General features: G+C 48.8%; 2 protein-coding genes across 2 annotated transcripts in view; one reads left to right on the forward strand and one right to left on the reverse strand.

The window, feature by feature from the left end:
- TIMP3 (TIMP metallopeptidase inhibitor 3) overlaps window positions 1-7,196 on the reverse strand; it is a 57,110-nt gene extending 49,914 nt beyond the window's left edge. Inside the window, exon 1 of the mRNA XM_004317932.4 lies at window positions 6,752-7,196. Coding sequence (XP_004317980.1) covers window positions 6,752-6,872 — 121 coding nt within the window. The 5' untranslated portion in view covers window positions 6,873-7,196. The remainder of the gene's footprint in view (window positions 1-6,751) is intronic.
- The window catches only part of SYN3 (synapsin III), a 432,411-nt gene that overhangs the window by 180,076 nt on the left and 238,407 nt on the right, over window positions 1-13,928 (forward strand). The window lies entirely within an intron of this gene.

The following is a 13,928-nucleotide window of genomic DNA, read 5'->3' on the forward strand; positions in this document are numbered from 1 at the left end:
CATAGCAGATGCCTCCTCTCTTAGGAGGGTTAGATGCATCCCTCTGGGTAGTACACAGCCCTTAGGTCAACCCAAGAATAACCTCTCTAGGAATTTCCCAAGCAGGTCTGAAGAATTGTGTTTGCCTAAAGGTGGTATTTTTCGACATGTTTAAAATTTGGTCAAGGTGTGATTATTCTGCACCAGTGCCAGGAAGTGGTCAGGGAAAAGGGACCAAGTGAGATGCGGAGAATAAGAAGTTAAGCAAGGGGTATTCAAAATTGAGGGGAGGGCATGGGCCAAGACCCAGAGAGAGAATGGGAACAGCTGGAGCTAGAAGGGCCAGTGATGATGACAAAGGTAGGCAGAGGCCAGACTGGCCATTGTTGCAGCCATTTTATGACACTTTATCCCAAGAGTCCACTGAAAGATTTTAATCACAACAGTGACATTCTCTCTTAAACTAGCCCTTCTAGCTCCCATCAAGATGAGACTCCAGCATCTTTTCTTGGCCAGGACCCACCCTGCCCCTTCTCCACTGTCCGTCTCCATCCTATGGCCATCCCACCACTCTCATCCAAGCGCCATCCAAATTGAATGACAAGGGGAGAAGGGGGACAAAGGGATGAGTCCCCTTGCTGCCACCATGAGCCTGGCCAGGCCTATTCAACTAGGGGACATCTTTGAGCCAGCAAATAAGACCCTGTGCACGGCACAGATGTCTTCAAAACACGAACCTGGGTTCATGTCAAATCCTGAAGTCAAGCAGCTTAGTGTAATGAAAGGCCCATTGCTTCGTATTAGAGCAAAATAAAAATAAAACCATTTGCAAATGAATTAATACAAAACTGCAACAAGTCAAAGGCCATGGCTTTCCTGGCACGTAAGTAAGCCCCATTCTCCCTACAAAAATACTCCCATCAACTTGGTCTAAGTAGCCTTAATATTGCTCCCTGTCAAAGGGATAAAGGGACAAGCAAAAAGGGAAAAAAAACTCAGAAAGTCAATAAAATTCATAAATTGTTTTCCCATTTGAAAGAAGCATGAAAGTATCTCCAGCACAGGGCTGTAGTAGTTCCTCCATCTCTGCATGTTGCATACCTGAAAAGAACTGTGTTACACAGCCGTTCTGGACGGCAAATTGTCAGGAACTGTTCACACATACTTTATGTCCAATAATTCCAAATTGTATGTTTGCCATAGAGAAATATCCATGCATACGAACAAGAGGATTGTACGATGACTACTTGCTGTAGTGCTCTTTGTGAGGATGAAAAGCTGTTAGAAACCTAAATATCTACCAGTAGGGGAACGGCTAAATAAATATATACCTATACCTATAGGGCTATTATATTATTATAGTAATAAAATAGTATATAACAATATATAATATGATACATAATGTAATGTAATATATAGTATAGTAGTTGATTATATTTTAGAGCCAGGCTGCAGGGGTTTAAATACAGGCTCTGCAGCAACCTTGAACAAGTTACCTAATTTTTCTAAGCCTCAATTTCCTCATCTGTAAAATGGAGACAACAGTAGCATACCTGCCTCATATGACTTTTGAGAGAATTAAATGAGTTAATTCATGTTAATTATTTAGAATGGTGCCTGGCACGTAGTAATCACTCCATAATTAGTTTTTAAAATGTATAATCCTATGGAATTCTATACATTAAAAAAAATGTAGTAGATCTATATGTATATTAACTGAGAACAACCTAACACATTGTTCATTGAAAAACAGTAGAATGCTATATTGGTATTCCACTATTTATAGTGTTCTACCACTCATGTTTCCAAGGGAAAAAGCTACTATAAATTTTCTATGAGGGGCTTCCCTGGTGGCGCAGTGGTTGAGAGTCCGCCTGCCGCTGCAGGGGACACGGGTTCGTGCCTCAGTCCAGGAGGATCCCACATGCCGCGGAGCGGCTGGGCCTGTGAGCCATGGCCGCTGAGCCTGCGCATCCGGAGCCTGTGCTCCACAACGGGAGAGGCCACAACAGTGAGAGGCCCGCGTACCGCAAAAAAAAAAAAAAATTTCTATGAGTACCTATGTATGTAAATGCATAGGGAAGTGAGTAGAATTAGAGGAAGTGATCAAAAAGGACTTCATTCACCCTTATCTGATTTTAGATAGATGATAGATAGATAGATATGGATGGATGGATGATGGGTGGATGGATAGATGGGTGGATATCAATGTACACACAGATACACACACACAGTCATAGAATGTATCCATACTATCCTTGTAATTTTTAAAATGTGGATAAAAATTAAAGGTCCGAGGACGTACAGATTATTATTCCCCTTTTATAAATGAAGAGACTAAAGCTTAAAGATGCCCAGTAACATGCTTAAGTGCATACAGCCAACAAGCCCCAGAGGAAGGATTTAAGCCCAGCTCTGCCCATGCCACAGCCTTTCTACCACCGCACACTGCCTCTCCAGGCCACCCAGGAGTTGACTATGACAAAGGCTAGAAGAAAGGGCCTCCTTGTCCATACTGGCTGGAATGGTAAAAGCTAAATGCAATGGAGAATTGTGTTGTTGTTTTTGTTTTTAATTAATGAACCTTTTGGAATGTGCCATTCAGCAGTGGAGCTGAATGGTCCCTGCTGTTCCTGCAAAACAAACAAAAGTCCCTCCACCCAAGCCACTTTTGTGGCCACTTTTCTAGCCTTATCTATCCAGGGACTGTGAAAGGGACACAACTGTGGGAGGGGCACCTTCTCCAGCCAGCCCAGCACCCAGTCTCCTGACTCTCTCTGGTTTTCCTCCCATCATACTAGGAGTCTGCATAGACTGGGCACCTCACCCTGGGAGGCCCCCATTCATCCCCACCGGGAAGGGTAAGAGTATTGAAGGCCAAGATCTCTTGTCCCCATTAGCTTTGCTTTTTCCTGGGCCTCAGTGAGACAAATCGAGTCTTTTTTTTACTTTGTCTTGGTGGTTTTGAGGGTCTCTTCCAGTTCTAATAGCCAAAGAACATTAGAAATTTTCCTTTAATTTTCTGTATTTATACCCTAATATGATGAGGACGATGGTAATTAGTTCTCAGTCCCATAAGATGATGTTTAACTAAAACCTCTGGCCATTTTGGCTGTCTTCATATTTCTAAGGAAAACTCCCCAAATAGATAAGTAAGGCATTCTTCAAATGTTAACTCTCCATTTCATCCTGGTCCTAGGAAGCGTCGTCTGCCTTAGAATATCAAGGGTAATTGAAAGTTGAAAAGTTTTGGAAGAATGGCGTAACTAAGAATGGCTTTAGCCTTACCATACAGTAACTGGGTGACCTTGAGCAAGCACAGTCCCTCTCAGACTCAGTGTTTTCCTTTGAAAAAAATAGGTGTAATACCTACTCTTGAAGCTGCTGGGTTGATGAAAGACACGGGATCTGGGAAGTGCTTGAACCTAGTGGGAGTCTGCGAGATGTCCCTTCCCTCCTTCTACAAACAGCAGCTCTCCTCTTTCCAGAGTTACTAAGATGTCGACAGCCTGGGTCCGCTCCCCAAGTGACTGGCTCCTCTCTGAAGTCTGATCCTTTTTATTTTCCTTAAGTCACAAAGCCCAGTGTAAAGTGTAATTGCGTGTTTGTGAGTGAGAGAGAATAGATCAGGCTTCTTTGAAAATGGCTTCTTTGCTAAAACCACAACCTCAGATCTGATACCAAAAGAATCTGCTGGCACTGGTCCCTGTCAAAACAATTCGGAGACATCCAGAGACCATCCTCCAGAGCTGGCAGTGGGCCCCCAAGCTGAGCCTCACTCTCGAATTCCCAACAGGCTCAGGCTCAGGGGGCAGGCCCCCAGCACTCTATCGCACAGCCCCATGCTTCTGTGCAAAGGAGAGCTTGGCATTCTGAAGCAAAGTTCTCTCTCTCTACTGCTCCTGCCCCCTGCAGAAACCACACAGACACACGCACGCAGGCACAGGCACACACACCCCAATTTTCAGAAGGCTCTTGGCACTGCCCACCCCTTCCTTAGCTGGACAGAGCTGTGGAGCAGAAAGCAGGCCAAGACTGCCTTCTTCATTCCTAGTCCCCCCCCTTCCCTCCTCCAGAGTCAAGGTTTTGTCAAGAGTTTCAGGGGCAACCACTGGTGGGGAGGGGGCTGCAGACATCGTAGCTGCTGCCAAGTCCTTTTCTTTCTGTCACAGTATGTTTTATAAGCCCGCATGTAGTTTATTCTTCTAAACGCTTCGCTAGGGTGCAAGGCCTGGAGTTGCCATAGCAACGCCTTTTAACTCCTCCTCATCCAGAAGGCAATGCCAATCCCCAGGGCTTTGGGGGAGAAAGGCAAAAAGAGACACCTGTGGATGAGGAGAAAGGAGAGGGAAGGCCATAGGGGATTCCTTAGAGAGGGCCTTCACCCAGCAACATGGCACCCGGCCACGAAGAGAAAAGAGCCAGGAAGGTCCTGGAAGAGGAAGCTGGTGGGCTGGCGTAAGCATTTTTCATGGACTACAGTATTGATTGGTGGGGTCGTAGGGGTTAAGGGGAATGGAAACGTCTACACATTTCCTTCAGGGAGAGAACAGGCCGACATCAACCCAGACAGACTGGAAACCAGAAGGGCTGTGAGCTAGGAATACTGGGAGCCACCTACTGGACGCCAGCAGGGGACTGTAAGGCAGCAGAGGTCAACAAGCTGGCAGCCCACATCCACACCTCCCATTTTTAAAAGCATTATCTCATCCCTGCCACTAGTGCAGTGCACCAAACTGAGGCAGAACAGTTTTGGATCAGTGCCAGCAGTATCGAAGTTTTTCTGTTTCTTTTTTATTTTTGCTACCATAATGTTCTTGTCTTTGGGTACTTCCTGGTAACTTTGCTTTTCTCTGGGCAGTCTACTGAGGAGGGGGATGTGGGAGGATTTCTTAAATAAATCCAGAGAAATTACAAGAAACTTTCTGTATTAGCCCAGACACACAGCAGGAAACCTAAGCAGTGAACAGAGTCAGGCAGTGGCCCCCCTGGAAGCGGTCCCCTTGCTCCTGTTTCCTCTCTTCCCTGGTAAACTTCCAGGGTGGAAACCCAAAAGCCAAGAGCAAGGGGGAGGCATGAGGTCTCCCTCTCCCCACACACCAAAATCCAAGGGAACACACCCAAGCCATTGTCAAGTGGGGACGACGCCCTGACTCCAGCTGGCTCCGGGCCCCAACTATGTGCTCTTCCCTGAGCAAGACCAGAGCCCGCTGCCACCACCAGCAGCTCCCAGCGTTACTCAGGCGGGAGTGACACCCACGGGGTGAGGGCTGTCAGAGGAGGAGAAAGAAAAGCTTCCAGCCCTCAGGCAGCCCCAGAGAATCCTTCCAGGCAATCCACAAACCCAGGGGCCAGTCAGGTTCCCCAGGGAGAGGGAAAGGTGCACAACACAGGCCCCAGGAAACCACTAACACGAGTGACCCCAGGCCACACAAACGCCTGTGCCTGCCGACTGGACTGACGTGCTCAGCACAGCTACCTCCCTTGCTTCTCCTAGGCCCGCCAGGCCCACCAGCGGCGCCTCTCCCCGCCAGGCCCCTGCCTCCCCGCCCCCCTCCCCTGCAAGCACATTTGTGGAGGCCCACACCAGGACCCAGTGGAAAATTTCTTTCCCCTTTATGACTGTCCTTAAAACACACACGCTCCATTCTTCACCTCTGAATCTGCACAGGCAGAGGGTGGCTAGACTGTGTCCTACCGCACTCCCCAGCCTGTGTACACACACACACACACACACACACACACACACACACACACACACAGAGCAAGGGCCACTGGACTTGCATGCCTTATGAGCTGGAAAGGAGACGAGAGATGTTTTCCAGCTGCTACTCCACCTCTAGCCAACCATGCACAAGTGTCCCGAACACTCCCAAACAAGTTCTCCCAAGGGCACACTCTCAAGGCCGTTGATACGGTTCTACTTCTTACTGAGTCTCTAATCAAGACACTAAGTCCGATTTGGAATAGTCACCATGATGTGACCCTTGGCATCTTTTTTCTTTTGGTGACAAATCTGTTTTCCACTGCTCAGTCTCCCCCTCCCCACACACATTCAAGGAAAAGAAATAGCCTTCCTGTGAATTCTCACAGCTATGTGATAAGTGATCCCTCACACACGCCACCTCCTGCTTGCTATCAACACTCTCAAATACAGTTCCTCCGGGGAGGGTCAACCCCACCGCTTTCTTCTCATTTTTCCCCTTAAATCCACCCAAACTTGGCAGTCCAAGAAGCTCAGTTAGCACTTGCCTAGGGAGTGTGAGGCGGGGTTAGGTCTCAGTGAAAAGAATGAACTTAGTGGGGAGATGGTGAAAACTCAGAAAACTTCAAGTTTCTCTCTCCTGCAACTTTCCCTGCACATGGCTGGCAACTTTCTTTCTTTCTTTTTTTAACTATTCATCATCCCAGCACTTTAGTTGGCATTCTAAGTTTTAGAAACACTCTCCCCACCTTTCTCCCTCAGCCTGTCCTGTGAGAGTGAAAAGGGAAATTTTCAAGATGTCAAAAGGACCGGTAAGGACCTCACGCCCTAAAAGAGCATGGCTGCAAGGGGTTCACGCAGCCTCTGTGGGTTTCTCTGCAGGGCATCTCCCCCCTCGGTCATGCCGGAACCCCTGCCCCAGGAACCTGAGTATCCCCACCTCGTCCCAAGCCCAGGCCGAGAAAAGGAGCGGGGCTCGCCATGCCACCCGGAGCAGCGCCCAAGTCCGGGCTGCAGCGCGCGAGCTGGCACCGCGGGGGCTCTGGCGGGGACACCGGGAGCGCTTACCGATGTCAGAGTTGCAGAAGGCGTCCTGGGGGTGGCTGGGCGAGCATGTGCATGCCTCGGCGCCCCAGTCCCCCAGACTCCAGCTGCCCAGGAGCACGACGAGCCCGAGCCAGGGAGTCATTGCCGCTGCTGGCCTCTCCAAAGTTGCCTTGCGCGCCGCCGGCGGGGTCGCCGCAGCCTGAGCTCACCCGCCCTCCCTTGCGGGGCAACTTTGGCTTCGGGCGCGCCGCCCTCCGAGTGCCCAGCGGGACGGGATGGGGTGCGGCGAGGCTGCCTCGGCGCTGGCGCACGACTGGGCGGGTGGGCAATCTCTCCGGGCGAAGCAGCGGGAGCTGGAGCGGGAGCCGGAGGAGCAGGAGGAGGAGAAGCTGTCCGAGCGTCCGCCCACTGCCTGCTCTACGCGGTAGCCCGGCGGCCGAGTGATATAGCGCGGGTCCCCCGGGCACCCCCTCTCGGGCGCGCGAGGCCCGCCGTCTCGGACCAATGGCAGAGCCGCATTACCTCATCGGCCCTCCAAAAAAGGGGCGGGGCCGGGGGCGCGGGGCGACGGGGCGGGGCCGCCCGTACCGTTCAGATCCTTATAGGGAATAATGCAGCTGTGGGCACGCGAGTGGGTGGGCTGGACGCGCCTCCGAGACGCACTGGCAGAGGGGCCCTCCGAGCGGCGCCCCCGTGCCCTTCCCGCCTGCACCCTAGCCACACGCCCACCCCGCCCTCTGGACGCCTCTGACCCAAACCGGAATCAACTACCACCAACCCCTTGGCAGGTCAGAGGTGGCCCTGTCCCGGAGGCCTTGACTGCGCCTGGTGGAAAGGATAGGCAAAGGCTAACTCTCTACCTTCTCTGGAGAGAGCAGGGTCAGAAGGGAAAGAAGCAGGTTGATGACCATCCCCCATACAGTCCCACCCCTTGTCGCCTCCCCTGACTTTCCTGTCCACGAGGAAGCCATCTGCCTTTTGGAGCTGGCTGTAATAAAAAGTTGTTTCCTGGGCTCAGGCAGAGTAAATTGTGAAGTCATTCAACAAACACTGTTCTGGATGCTGGGATGAGCAAAACAAACTCTTTGCTCCCTTGGAACTTGAAGGCAATACATCAGTAAATACATGAGTACATAGGGTGATTTTCTAAGGTAATAGTGCCATGAAGAAAACAAAACAGAGTAATGGGTTAGAAATGACTGGGGAGGGTGCTGCTGTCTATGGGATAGTAAGGAAAAGTCTGTCTGAGGAGGTGACATCCTGGCTGAGATGTGAACAAGAAGCCTCAGCCATGTGTCAGTCTGGAAGGAGAGAACAGCAAGTGCGAAGTCCCTGAGCCTATTTGAAAAACAATAAGTAGAAAGGGCGGGCGGAAATGGTAACTCCACCTAGGGCAGACAGGTCTCCATCCTTCAGCAAGGAACTTGAGGGTGAACTGATCCAAAACTGGGATAAAACCAGATCCTGGAGAACTGTCCAGGATCTGAGACTATGAGCTATAATAGATAACTGCTAATAACTAATACTGTGAGTATTCTTACTATTCAGTAACATCTTGATTCTGCCTTATATTTTCCATATCTCACCTCATTACATCTCACAGTAATCCTTTTAGATAGGAAAAACACCAAGTATTATACACACTTTCCAGATGAGGAAACTGGCACGGAAAAGTGACATTACTTGGCAACCAGCCAGGAACTCAGTTCACTCATTCCCACCTTAAGAGAGGCTTTTATTTTCTTGGACTTGAGCAGCAGTTTGCTTTAACTGTGCAAATGCCCTTTTGCAGCTGGAGCCTTCTATCGTTCTATTCTTGGGTCGCTCTCACTTTCGCTCCCAACTCATCCCATTTGGAAAGAGACTTAAATGATTTGGCAATAGAAATGCTAGAAGTTTGGAACAAAATAAGGACTAGGAAGTACTGCTCAGAAATGCAAGTTCAATCTCTTTCTCAGAAACTCCTCTGTTTACACCTCAGAGAAGTGACATTGGAATGGGAGAATCAGAAAATTTCACTGGAAATGGTATTTCCAAGAACATTTTTTAAGCTCCTTTTTTCCTCTTAAAAATTTTAGCTATAAGGAAGGGAATCTAGTTTCCACATTTTTCTGTCTTGTCCCCTTCCCAACTTTCAAGACCCTTCCCACCTTAACTAACTATAGCTCGACCTAGAGAGAGCTTTCCTTCTCTCAGTGTTTACTTTAGAACTTTGCTCCTTGTTTCATGGAATCTAGTTGTACTATTTCCCCAACCACACTAGAAAGACTTGGGGGCCTGAGATATTTGGCCACACTGCTTTTTAGCCCTCAGAGTGCAAAATTGGGTCCCTGGAGACATGGATATGGGTGTGGCCAGCAACCCATTGAGTCTTGAGCAGTGGATGCTCTGTATGCCACTCCAAGGATCCAGGTTGAATGAGGGCATACTTGGTCGGATTTTAGAGTTTCATTTATCCCTGCACGGTGCCAGTCATGTGGAAGGTTTTATAAGCCTTTCCAGACCAAATCCACTTTGGATAAGCATCTTACGTGTAGAGGTCTTCTCTTCTCTCTTTTCTTCTCACTTTAATGTTTTGTCCAAATTACCAGTAGTTTTTCCAAGGGAAGGCTTGCCGAGAATATGAGTATCAGAAATAACTTTTGCTGCACTTCAAGCAGCAGGTTCTGTATAGAAAACATCTGAAGCTTTTGATTATGGCAGCTCCTTAATTATGTAAGTGTGAGAGCAAACAGATTGTTTTCCAAGCTGAAAGGTAATAAAATTGCCTTTTGGTTTATTTCCTCTCTCTCCCTATCCTAAGCTGGGCCAGTGTCTTTGGAGTTCAGCTTCCCTTTCAGTTGGGAAATTCTCCCTAATGTCTAACCTGAGGGGACTTCCTTTGCCCATCCATGTGAGGTCAGCTCAGTCCTCACGTTGAGGAAAAGAGAAAGCAAGCTTCGTGAATCCTTGTAGAGGGGAGCCTTACCGCTGGGGTCAGGCCCTCCAGCAAGCAGACCTCACAGCCATCAATCTGGATGCCGTGGTGTCCATGGACCTATAATATGTAAGAATTGCTTTTTCAAGGCCACTTCAGAAGCTAGATGGAGTGGGCCTGGGGCTAATGGTAAGAATGAAGATATCGGCTCCCCACTTTCTCTTGACAGCTAAGGACAATGATAGATTTATAAACCCCAGAAGAACTGAAGAAATTTCTAAATCTGTCTTGTCCACCCCCCTTCCTTTCGAGTTCCAGGATGCTAGAATCTATGGAAGTCTTTTATATTAGAGGTCCTGAAAAATGACCTCAGAGACTACCCATCCTCATTTTATAGTTGGGGAAAATAAGGTTCAGCCAGGGGAAGGAATTTGCCCAGAGTCTCACGGTTAGCTCGTGGCAGAGCCAAGATTTTGCTGCGGCTGCCTGATTCCTTACCTGGGCTCTCTCCCACCCACTCATGGGCCTCAGTCCCCGCCAGCTGCAGCACGTGACCTAACGTTTATATTCTTCTGCAGCCACTCGCAGTCCTGAATCTGCATTTCAGATCTATAGATGAGTTTCGGAGTCCCTTTGCACAGTGCCTAAGAAGTAGAGAATTCTGCCTGCACTGACTAAATCGTTCTCTGTTATAATAATCACCTCTGAGCCAATCATAATGAATACAGCTCTGTACTCCTCAGAGGTTTATCTCTTTTGTGTTTACTTTTCCCTTTCTAAATTATCTAATACCTTGTGAAAACATTTCAAACATATTGCTGCAAAGAGACACATGAAAATTTTCTTTCTGGGGGACAAAAAGAGGCTGGGGTGAAAAAAAAAAAAAAAGCAGAAGACCTGAGATTTGTTCCAAAGGTTGCTGCAGAGCAGTTGTGTGTGTGGGCAAGTCACCTCACCTGTCTGGACTCAGGTTTCCTGTTTGTTGGATGAAAGATGTAACTCAGTGATCTCCAAGATCCCCCCTGGCTGGAAAGTCTCAGAATCCATGGAAAAATCTCAAGCGCAAGGTGAATGTCTCTGAAGGGAAGATAGATCTTGCCATTTAAACAGGTTTGAGACAAATCAACCCTGACGAAGACTGAAGCATGTCCATCAATCTGTCAATCAACAATGAGTTTCTATTCTGCTTTCTGCTCTCTCCTCCAAGACTCAGGCTGAAAACAAAGATTGTGATGGCAAAGGCATAGGAGAGATTGAGGGTCTTGTCCCTGATAGAGCCCCACTGTAATTACTTGTTTATCTGTCTTTTTGCCTCTTGGGTCATAAGCACTAAAAGGTCAGGAAATATGCCTTTTGTTATCTCCATACCTTATTTCCAAAATTCATTGAACTTCTCTACTGCCTTAAGACCACAGCTTAAATGTCACCTCCTCCAGAAAGCCTTCTACGATTCCCATCCCCAGTCTTTGTCAACCCCCTTCCATGTTATCCTGTGCTTCTTTCTTTCACACCACTTGTCTGATTATAAAGTGATTTTTTACCTTCCTGGATTGTAAGCCCTTTGAAGACGGTGTTAGTAATAAAGATCGAGTGTTGGTAACAAAGAAGTCAATAAGTATTGGTTGAATGAATGGAATTGATTCGGCCCCACTGGCCCCTTTCCAGTATTCAGATAGGCAGGTGGTAGCTCCTTGGAGAGCTCACAGAGCCCTATCCCTCTGGCCAGTGCTAGGGGGCACTGTAAGCCAGAGAACACCCATTCCCTCAGCCTGCATCCTCAGCCAGTCTCACTGAGAAGGTGGGAGAAGCACAATTCCATGCTAGTCAGTGGTGTGTGGGTGCCTTTGAGTGGGTGAAGCTAACCCCTCCCATCTGCAGTGGCCACAAAGCTCTCAGTCAGCATCCCGCCTGGGTCCTCAGCTGCCCAGCTTCTCCACCCCCAGGCTGGCCACATGTCAACCCAAGGGGAGCTGTGCTCTCAGGAAGCTACATACTTGTGAATCATGGGTTTGTGGGGATTGGGGAGATCTGGGAACACAACAGAGGATGCCACGGTCCTACCGTTCCAGGGCAGAGCTGGCCTCTGGAAATTAAACCTAGTGAAGGTACTGACAAGATGTGAGACATTTCTGCTGCGGTGTAGGGAAACACCTCTTTTCTTTCCCGCCCCTTCTCTTCCAGACCCCAGCCTCAGTGGCTTTCCCCAAACCCACAGTCCATCTGAAAGTCATTACATTCAAAATAGCCTTTTCCAAGCAACAGACAGCCCTGGTCCACCCATCACCATGAGCCCTGGCCAGACCCTCAGCAGGGTTGCTGCCCAGCACTGGGGAATTATGGACCTAAGGTGGTAGGTACTTCAGGTTCTCTCTGTGTCTGGCACCAGCAGGGAGTAAACACCTTTCCTCACTTCCATCTGGAGCCAATTTCATGGCAGTAAAATTGCAGGGCGTCTCTTGCCCCAGCTCTCCCCCAGCCCTGCCAGGGAGTGAAGACCCCTTAGTGTGAGTCTCTGGCTGAATTCACCTGAATCCTGGGGTTTTCGCATTTCTTTCCACAGAGAACTACTCCCAGAGATTTTAAGCCAGAAAACACATGTGCACGGTGGAGACATTTTGTGCCCCGCTTTCTGGGGTGGTGGGAGATGGGAAACAGAGCTAATATTCCAGCACTTGCTCTTTTTTTTTAAAGTGACTGTGTGCTCAGTTGGTCGATTATTTCTGTGAAGGGTAATATGCAGTAGAGGCAGAACTTCTCCTCCTCGACCCTGTCGTATTGTCTTCCTTATGCCCGTGGAGTTCGTGTTTTTTTTCCTTTAAAAATGAGTAGCTCCTTTGCGGTTTCTTTGAAGGTTGCATGCTCAGCTTTGCACAGAAGACACACATGAGCGTCTCTGCCTGGTGCTGTGTGGCTTTGGAGGGAATGGGGTGGACAGACAGACATAGGGTTGCTCTGCTGTCAGACTGGGCTGCAGATCCTGCTTCTGCCAAGGTGCTTGAGCTCTCTTCGCTTGAACCTGCTGGAATTGAAATTGACTTATCCTGTGCAATGGGGATGCCCAGAGAGCAGGTGATGCTGTCGATCACATCCTTCTCTAAACTCGGCTGCTGAGACTCCAGTCTCTCTGGGTTTTTGCTTTCTGCCTCCAACGGTACCTTCTCAGTCTTCTTGGCAGGCTCTTTAGGCTCTTCCTGCCACTAAAATGTAGGTGTTTCCAAATTTTCGGTCCTTGGCTCCCTTCTCATCCCTTCCCTTCCTTTCCTTTCCCTTCCTTCCCCTTCCCTTCCCTCCTAGCCTCCACACTCTCCCTGGCTAATCCCACCCTGTCCCCTGGATCCACCTACCACTCTGCTCTGTGCCCTAGAATGGACACTGTAAGCAGCAGTATCCCTCTGAGCTCTTGTCTAGATCCAGCTTCCCCCTGGACAGTTTCACCTGGAGGGCCCATGGCCTCCTCAGTCCCTAAGGGTCCAAACTCATTGTCTTTTCCTCTCAGCTCTCTCTGGTGTTACCCATCCCCGCCACTGGCACCATCATTCACCAAGTCCAGTAGAATCTCACTCCACACACCTCTTCTAACCATCCCTTTCTCCCTGTTCCCACCATGTCTGCCTTGGATCAGGCCCGGGTAGTCTTTCCCGACTATTTCAATAGGCGCATAATTGCTCACTCTGTCCAGAGTCTTTCTCTATCAAATTCAACTTTTGCACTGCTGCTGGTGTAAAGTTTTTCAAATATAAGTCTGAAATCATGCTGTCCTTTGCTTAAAAATGATTCATTTGTTCTCCATGGCTTCCTGAACAGTCTTAAACTCCAAAGCAAAGCATACAAGGCTCTCTGTGATCTGGCTCTTCTCAGGGCCCCACAGAGGGGGGCCATTCGAGCAGAATACAGTGGGATCGCTACCGCTGTAGTCACACAACAGCATGTCCTGTCCTTGCTTATCTCTTCCAACCTATGCCCTCGTTCCCATCTTCCAACCTTTTAGGTTCTGGCTATCAGTTTCCTGCCTCTGAGGCTTGTTCACACTGCACTTTTTGCCTGGAATCCACCTTCCATCTTTATGTCCCTGACCCTCATCTGTCAGGATCTTTATCTTTCCGGATTCAACTTGAGTCAGCTCATGGATGTTTTCCTGACCCTTTCTCTGCCTCAGCGGAGCTGACGACTCCCCCGAGGTCTCTCCTTCCTCACTCCCCTCCCACCCACACAGTATCCCCCAGATTTCCACGGTGCCTCCCACACTCTGTTGCCCCTAGTGGTTAATACGTCTTTCTCTCC

Source organism: Tursiops truncatus, chromosome 11 (genome assembly GCF_011762595.2).
Source record: "Tursiops truncatus isolate mTurTru1 chromosome 11, mTurTru1.mat.Y, whole genome shotgun sequence".
Classification (NCBI taxonomy): domain Eukaryota; kingdom Metazoa; phylum Chordata; class Mammalia; order Artiodactyla; family Delphinidae; genus Tursiops; species Tursiops truncatus.